An 8,830-nucleotide genomic window follows, 5' to 3' on the forward strand; every position below is an offset into this window, starting at 1 on the left:
AAAATCCTGGCACCTCCTTTGGGAAGGTGTGGAGTAGGGGTCAGAGACTGGGGCTGGCTGGCTAAAGTGGTCTGCTTTGCAGGGACCCTGTACCAACGGCTAATCATGGCTGAGCAGAACTTGAGTAGTGAACTGTATCCCTACCAGGAGAGGTGAGTGGCCCCAGACCAGGTGCTGCCTTCCGCCCCCTGAGTGACTGCTCACTGACAGGAAGACAAAAGAGGAGGCTGGATTGAGAGGAGCCCCAGCAGAGCTTTTGTCCAGCAATGGGGATGGGGCATGTGCTTCTCTGGAGACCACTGAAAGCAGGATAGATCTTTCTTCTGGGGTGGGATTCAGAGCTATCCTGCTCACATGCAGAGGTTGGGCAGGACCACTGGCCTCTGGAGTTCTGTTGTTTCACCTCCATCCTGCCCTTGGCCATGGTGCAGCATCAACCATCCAGGCAGCCAGAGGCAGCTCAGAACATCTATATAATGGAAGGGGTTCAGGCCACAGTCACACCATGAAATCCGCAGGCTTTGTGTGTGTGCCTCACCCTTTAGATAAGATTGAGGAAATGTCCACTGTTCATGTTGGGGACAGGGACTGAAGGCGTTGGGGCTACATAGCTTCCTCCCCTGCAGGTACATACCTCTGAGGCTCTGTGTTCAGGGAGGGTGCAGGGAGGTGAAGGGATCCTTAGGAATAAGCACTGGAGAGGTTGGAAGGACACAGTTGAGTGAAGAGGAGAAAGTGGGTGAGGTTGGTTTTCTGGTGTGATAAGGGTGATGAGAGAAGATGGGACTCACTCAGGGCTTAGAGCTCCAGTTTTGGAAGGAAAGGTTTAGGGCCCCTGGAGGATATGGTCGATGAGCCAGGACACTGAGGGAGGGAGCAGGATTTAGGTTAGACCTTACCTAGATGTGAAACTAGAGGGACGGAGACGGACTAGCTGTCCCTGTAGAAGGGTCATTCATTCTCCTATTTGCCACAGTCCCCACCACTCCCTATTGCCCCCCCATAGAATTTTTAAATGTGTGGCTCCTGGTTTTGGAGGGACTAAATAACTGGGGTGGGGGTGCTGCATGGTTCTGAGGGTACCCCTCCTGTCACTGCCCTCCTGTAGTCATTCTCATCAGCACCGCCTTCCCTCCACTTCTGCCCTCAGAGTGTTCCTCTTCGTGGATCCTGAGCTGATCTCTCCCTCGGTGTGCAGTGCCCTGCTGCTGGAGATCGAGGCAGCCCAGGTGCAGCAGACACCCGAGGCCTGCATGCGCCATGTGGTCTCCCACGCCCTGCAGGCAGCCCTGGGGGAGGCCTGCCACACAGGTGCTCTGCAAAGGAAGCTGCAGGTAATTGCCCTGCCCCTTCCCAGGTTGGTTCCAGCCCAGGGCCCTGCACGCCCACACCACTTGCTCACTCTACTCGTCTTCCTCCCTCTCCTGTTACCATATCACCCTCCCCCCCCAAAAAAAATCAGAAATTAAAACACCTTCAGTAAGCCACATCGGAAAAAATGCAGCTAAGTCACAGAAGAAAATAAAAATCACTCACATCCCTCTCCCCAGACATGTTAGCAATTAACATTTTGGTATATTTTCTTAATAATAATGACAGTGACAGTTGTAATAGCTACTGTGTACTGAATGCCTGTTATGTTCCAGGCACTGTGTTAAGATCTCAGATGTATCATATTTTAAAATTCTCACCACAACATTGTGAAATGGATAGCTTTATCAAAACTATCAAACTAATGGATAGCTTTATCAAAACTAACTAACTAATGGAGAGCTTTATCAAAACTATCAAACTAATGGATAGCTTTATCAAAGCTAACTAACTAAGGCCCAGAGAAACTGATAACCTACTTGTGGTCACATCTGCAGGGTCACTGAGTCAGGATTTGAACTCAGATCTATCTGACATCAAGCCTATGTTCAGTCGCCTCCTAGCCCCACTCTCCTGTCACTCTTTTTTGACAAATTGAGATGTCAAACTCTGCATACAGTTTTATATACTGTATATATATCTGCAGACATATAATCTTTATTTTCCCATGCCATTGGAAATATGCCATATGGAAATATTTTCCTTGGAAAATAGGTACTTCTAGTAGGCAAATATTCTCTGTCGTGAAGGTGCTATTATTTGTGTAACTACTCACCTTTTCCTGTTGCGGGTATTTAGTTTGTTTCCAACACTTACCCATTTATTCCCTAGCTTTCTTTCTGACTCAGCCATGACCCCATCCACAGCCAAGGCTCCAGAAGGTTGGAAATCCTCTGGCCAAGGGTTGTACCAGGAGCTGGATTTCTTGGGTGGGAGAAGATGCTGCCCGGGGCACTGTTGGGAACAACCTTTTTGCAGGGAAAGGCACCTGTCCTCTGGGAAGGCTGGACTGGATAATGGCTAAGTTTCTGAGCTGCTTGGACTCAGGGCTGTGGTGCTGCCACTGCAGGAGGGAGCAGGTGCCAGTAGGGAAGGTGCCCATGAGGGGTCAGCTATCCCCTGCTTGTCCTGCCCCAGAAAGTGGGTACTAGTCCTTTTGCCGATCTATGTCTCAGACCCTGCTTTGCCCATCAAAACGCATTGGAGGTGTTGCTCTTCCTTCTCTCGTTTTCCATCAGGAATCATCTCCAATCTGAGCATTGCATCTTGGGTCCTTTCTTTGATGGGTGTGTTTCATGTATGGCTGGGTCCCTCCTTAAACCACGTCGATTTCATTGATAGCATTCCTTTCCTCTGAAAGTACCATTCATACCTTGAAAATACCATTCTTTTGTGGTTGCCCACCCGCTTGGGCCTGTAGAAGGTTCTTGACTCACTGCCCCCCACCCCACCAAACTTTGACGTCTCTCCTTCTATAACACCTCCTTTGGGGAGTTCAGAACACAGCGCATTGTGGAGGAATTTCCACATATACACACTAACTCGTACCTAAATCTCATTTTGGTTCTAGCACAGATTATCTATGGCCCCTATGTGGGCTACTGTCCCCTCTCCCTGCAATTGGCTATGGCTCTCGGAAAGGTAGGGAGGGGAGAAGCCTCCTGACCAGAGTTTGTCTGCTGACCCAGCAGCCCCACCACCCCTCCAGTGGTTCTGGAGGTTGATTTTGGCTGACCAAACAGGCCATAGTGATGGCGCCATTTTGACAGAACCAAGTCAAACAAGGAAGAACATTAATTTTTGTTTCTCAGTGATGTGGCGAATAGACGATGCCAAGCCTCATTCCATCACTCAGTTGGCTGCTGCGGGGGTTCCAGGGTAGACTTAGAAATGAGGCTAGGCTGGGTTTGAGGGTGTCAGGAATGGGATGGGATTGGGAGATGTCAGGTCAAGAATAAAGTGGAGCTCATGGCTGGAATTAGCAGGTCTGTTGCATAAACTATTTTGCAATAGAAAACAGAAATGCTGAAAGTAAAGGCTGTATTTAGGCACAGTCAAAATGTTAGGCACTCCACCCCCTACCTCATGTTATCCAGAGCCCAGTGCTCTGAGTCTTCATTGTTGTGTATAGAGAACTGGGGGGAAGGGAGGAAGAAGAGCAGGGAGAGACTTAGGGAATGCATCATTGATCTCATGTTAGAGACCCTCAGAAGCTTAGAGTTAAGGGGACCTCAACAGTCCCCTGATATCTATCCTCCCCTATTGGGTGCTGGGACTCCTAGATATCAGCCTGGCCTGCGGCTGTTGACCACTCCACATCCTATTGAGACCTCCGGCCCCCTTATCTGGAATTCTGCCTCTTGAGGCAGCTGTAGGGCCCTGCCCAGTCATACCTGCTGGCTAGAGGACAAGTGGGGCCTGGGAGAGATGGCTCAGCCAGCCCCAGTCTGGTACGTAAGACTTATCTGACCACCAGCCCACATCCTTTCTGCTGAGGGCCTGGTCTGAGGCCCAGGTGGGCAGTACATCTGTCTCCCCACATGTTTAGGGAACCAGCTGACAAGGCCTTGAGACTGGGAGGTCAGCTTGGGACAACCCATCTCTCTGACCCTCTGCACTGTGTTCTGGGTGCTACAGTTGGGTGTCTCCAGCTAGGGCTGCCACATGTGGGGTCAGGGTAGCACAAACCAGGGGAGACTTCTTTGCAAATCCTTGAAGCCAGGGATTTCTGGAGGGACGTGGGAATGAGGCCAAGGAAGGAGTCTGGGGACACAGCTTTGACAGTCACCTCTCGGTGGGTTGGCAGCAGGACTGCGAACCAGCCACAGCTTCTCAACATCTAATTTTCCTCATTTTTTTTGTTCTACTGAGCTTCAGAAAGAGCTCACCCACAGCTGATTCTATAGGAGGCTCTGGAGCTGAGCTGGCCTTTCAGAGTTGTCCTGAATCGGGGTGAGGGAACCAGGCCTTTATACTTCCACGTCTACTAGTTATTATATGTGGACTGTCCTCGGGACGGGGCATGACCTTGGAGAGGTGGCTTTCTTCAGCTGAGGGCAATTTTGGAGAGGGACTCACTTGAGAGTTATCAGCTGCCAACACTCCCAGCAGCGAGGCTAATGAATGCCTCAGTCCTGAAAGTGGGGATCAGGGGAGCCATCATGGTATTTGTCACACCATCTCACTCAGAGTCAAGGCCAAAGTCATTACAATGGCCTACAAGACCCTCCTGATCTTCCCCACTTCCTCCTTTCCATCACTGATCCATCTCCTACACTCTCCCTCTGTCTCTGCTTCAGCTACACAGGCCTCCTTATTGTTCCTCAAACATGCCAGACACACTTACACCCCAGGGCCCTTGCACTTGTTGTTCCCATGCTGGGAATGTTCTCTCAGATAGCCACGTGGCTCACTCACTTCCTTTAGGTCTTTACTCAAAAGTCACCTTTCAGTGAGGCTTCTCTGATCACACTGAAATTTAGCCCCGCCCTAAAATTTCACATCCTCCTTTCCTGCTTTGTTTTTTCTTCAGCACTTATTGTTATTTACAATACTATAAATTGTACTTACCTTGTTTATTATCTCCCCCAATCTCCCCCCGCCCCACTACCACCACCCACAGAGACACACTATAATATGAGCTCCATGAGGGAAGGAATTTTTATCTGTTTTGTTCACTGCTGTACCCCAGCACCTAGAACAGTGCCCGGCACATAATAGGTCCTTGATAAATATTTAATTCATTTATTTACAATGAATTTATAAAATGAAGCAACAAGATGAGATGCTCCTTGTGGCCCTTGCCAACTCTGATTCCATATCCCTCTAATTGCCTTTGTTCATTCAGTTGCTCATTCTATAAATATTAGAGCCCTAGCTAGTCAGAAGGACCCACTCTCCCTTATCCCCGGAAGGTAAGACCCCGCTCAGCACACCCCTAGCACAGAACAGATTAGAGCAAGTCCTGTTGTACCTGCCCATGTCACTTGTTTGGACCCTGCAACTCCAGTTATGAGATGGGATTGGTTGGTGGTGGGTGGGGTGAGGAAAGACAGCCAGAAAATATGATCCAGGGCAGTTCTTCTTAGGGTGTCAGAGCTGTACCGCTGGAGGCAGGAGGCCACGTGCTAAAGAGCATCCTCAGGAATGGCACCCTGAGAAACTCTTTCAAAACCTGTCTCTATTAAGATGAAAGGCTCAGCTTGGTGCTTTACCTGTAACCTCTTTAACACTTACTAATCTCCCTTTTTAAAAAGAGAAAGCAAGCTTCAAGCTTGAAAGCCTTGGCAGGCCATGGTACCTGGCTAGAATTTAATGATGCTTTGTGATCGTCTTACTTATTTTCTATTTACTGCAGGTGACACTAGCCTTTTTATTTAGAGTAGCAATATAAAATTTCCTTTTAAAATAATTTTGAACCAAAACAGTGAGATGATTTAAATAAAAATAATGAGTAAATAATAGTATAGGTGCTATGTCAAGGCAGTATAGGAATGACAGAAGTTTAGGAAATACTCGACAAATATTTATTGAACACCTACTACGTGCCAGGAGCTGTTGTAGGTGCTCGGGATGCGGCTGTAAACAAAACAGACAAAACCCCTAATATTCCTGGAGTTCACATATCCGAGTGCTTGGTGATTCTCCAAGACGGGTGGGCACCAGAGGCCATTCCTGCCCCTCTGGGTTCCCGACATTGCTGGGCACCAGCTGTCTCCCCACACCAGGTAGAGGACCTGCAGTTGCAGGCAGCTTCTGGCAACAGCGGTGAAGAGTCAGGAGAGGTGCCCTGGCTGTGGGGCGCAGACGCCTTGGCAGGGAAGCTCCGCCCAGACCCCAGCACAGAGGGGAGGTGCCAGATAGAGCAATCCATGCACCTGTGGACCTGGCCTTGGAGTTGGGGTGGGTGGGTACTGGGGTGGATCGAGGCTCTGACGCTCCTCCCCGACAGGCCAGTCCCCGCCGCACCCTGGAGCGCTATTTCCACGCCGTGGTGACAGCCGTGGAGCAGATGGCTAGCGAGCCCAGCCCTAGCCGGGAGGGACACCTGAGGAGGCTGGAAGAGATTTACCGCTCGTTGCTGGGGCCGGCGGTGGCCTCCAGGGGGCGCTGCAGCGGTAAGCGGCCGACGGACGGGCGCGGGCAGCTAGGCCTCTACCGGGCGCCGTGGGCGGCGGTCGTGGGACCCTGAAGGAAGAGCCACAAAGCAGCGCTGTCCCTGCTCAGAGACTGTGTAGCTGAGGCCGGGTGGGACACTTGGCCGCTCCTAGGAGCCTGGGGAACTGAGGGTGGCAGGAACTTGGAAGGTCCTGGGCTAAGAAGGTGGATAATTTGTCATGATAACAGCTGACACCGACAGGGCACCTACTATACCCCAGTTGCTGTTCTAAGCACTTTACGTATATTAAAATATATTACATATATTAAATCAATTAATCCTCATAGTAAATTTGTGAGGTAGGAAAGTATTATCCCCATCTTATGATGAGAAAACTGAGTTATAAAGAGGCGATTTATCCATCTTGCCCAAGATCACACAACTGTAAGATTCAAATCCAGGATGACTGGCTCTTAACCACTGTACTAATCAAAGGATCTCATGGCCCAGTAGCGGGATCAACATCACTGACATCTGGTATCATCGATTTTTATCCCACTCACTTCCTTTCTATTTGCATTTTTATAAGACAATATCATACACTGATGGGAAGCAAGCCCATGTGGATAGGGAACCCCTAAAGAGCCCTGAAAAGTGTCCTGGAACATGTATTTCCGGAGAATGGTTCTGATGTATTTCCTGTTTCATGGTCGCCCATGGAATTCATCAGCCTGCATGTCCCCGAACACAATGTGCCCCCATAGGTACATGACATTGGCCTAGGACTAGAAACCGCGTGCCGGGGTCAGTGTCAGCCCTGGCACTTGACCTTGGCAGCTCAGGGATGATAGAGGCTGCAGAAGTCACAATGACTGGGCAGGCAGGATGCCCCCGCCCCAAAGACTTCCTCCATCTTCTCAGTCTTCTGTGTTTTGTTTTGCTTTAATATTCTATATTGCTGATTACCTCTGTGCCTCTAACAACCACATAGAAAGGTCTGCTCAAGAAGCCTCCCTCCTCCTGAAGCTGGGGCATACTCTGGGGCAAATCTGGCTTTGCTCTCCTTGGGTACCACTTGCTAACTCAGCAGTAATTCTGTAAAGACAGGATGAGGTCTGAGCTGGGCCACCCCCACCATCCCAGCCATATTCAGCACCTGTCTCCTACCTTGACTTGTCCAGCACATCTTAATGACCAGCCAGCACCCCTGTGAGCCCCTGCTGCTACAGGGACAGCATGGGACAGTGATGATGAGCACAGTGTCTTGGGTGAGAGCATGCACTTTGAAGCTGGGCTGCCTGGGCTCAAATTCTGGCTCTGCCACTTACTGTGTGACCTTGGGCCAGTTACTTAACCTCTCTGTGCCCTCGGCTCCTCTGTAAAGTGAGGATAATGATATTACCTGTGGCCCAGGGTCACTGGCCAGGATCCGGTGAGATGATGGCAGTGTGTACAAGGTGAGGAGAACAATGCCTGGCAGTAGTAAGTGTTCTGTGAACACTGCTTGCTCTCCCCTGAAGAATCTTGCAGCCTCATTAGGGAGGGAGGCATGCTATGTAGAAGTTAGGTGTGCCCAGTGTACAGCCAGTAAGGTCTGCTGCGGAGGGAATGACCGCTGGGGCTGGAGTGGTCAGGAAGGCTTCTAGAAAGAGGAGAGGAGGAGGGGCAGGCCCTGGTCTCTACCAGGCCCTGGTCGGCAGGCTTCCTGTGCCCTTAGTCCTTGGCTGATGAGATCTCTTCAGCATCACCCACAGGAGCAAACATTAATTGTCTATTGTATGCAAGCTATTGGATGAGACACTGAGAAATACAGCAGAGTTTTCCCACCTCCTCTGGATGTAGGCAGAGCATCCAAGAACAATGAGAAAGGCAGCATGGCTGCAGCACGGAGTTGGGGGGGGGACCAACAATAGGAGAAAAGGTTGGGAAAGACACTGTGAGCTGTTTTGTGAAGACTCCTAAAGATTCAATTAGGAAGTTTGCAGGAAACAGGGAGCTTCTAAGCATTCCTGAGCAGGGAGGGGACTGCTGCAGTGTTAGGCCCCAAATGAGCTGATGGGGGCAGAGGGAGAGAAATGGAACAAAACCAGATACGGGAGGGCCAGGGTCTCTGCCACCCCCTCTAGGCCCCATCCGGGAGCTGGGGGTGGGGTGGGGAGGGCTGAGGAAAATCCAACAATCCTCTCCTTCGTGGTCTCCACAGCTTGCTCCTTCCTTCAGGTGACCCCGTCCCAGATCGGCCACCAAGCACCCCTCTGCCCAGCCCTCACATCATCTTCCGCCTGTGGACGGATGAGGAGCAGCTGTGTAAGTGCCATGACTTTGACCTCCTCCGTGGGAGCTAGCTGGAAGCAGTGGCAT

At 50.5% G+C, this 8,830-nt stretch overlaps 1 protein-coding gene across 1 annotated transcript in view; it reads left to right on the top strand.

Moving 5' to 3' along the window:
* PIK3R6 (phosphoinositide-3-kinase regulatory subunit 6) overlaps positions 1 to 8,830 on the top strand; it is a 59,310-nt gene that overhangs the window by 27,547 nt on the left and 22,933 nt on the right. The window contains exons 7-10 of the mRNA XM_074319523.1: positions 83 to 152; positions 1,151 to 1,334; positions 6,323 to 6,488; positions 8,690 to 8,776. Of these exons, the coding sequence (XP_074175624.1) occupies positions 83 to 152; positions 1,151 to 1,334; positions 6,323 to 6,488; positions 8,690 to 8,776 (507 nt within the window). The remainder of the gene's footprint in view (positions 1 to 82; positions 153 to 1,150; positions 1,335 to 6,322; positions 6,489 to 8,689; positions 8,777 to 8,830) is intronic.

Source organism: Rhinolophus sinicus, linkage group LG15 (assembly GCF_036562045.2).
Source record: "Rhinolophus sinicus isolate RSC01 linkage group LG15, ASM3656204v1, whole genome shotgun sequence".
In the NCBI taxonomy this organism is placed as follows: Eukaryota; Metazoa; Chordata; class Mammalia; order Chiroptera; family Rhinolophidae; genus Rhinolophus; species Rhinolophus sinicus.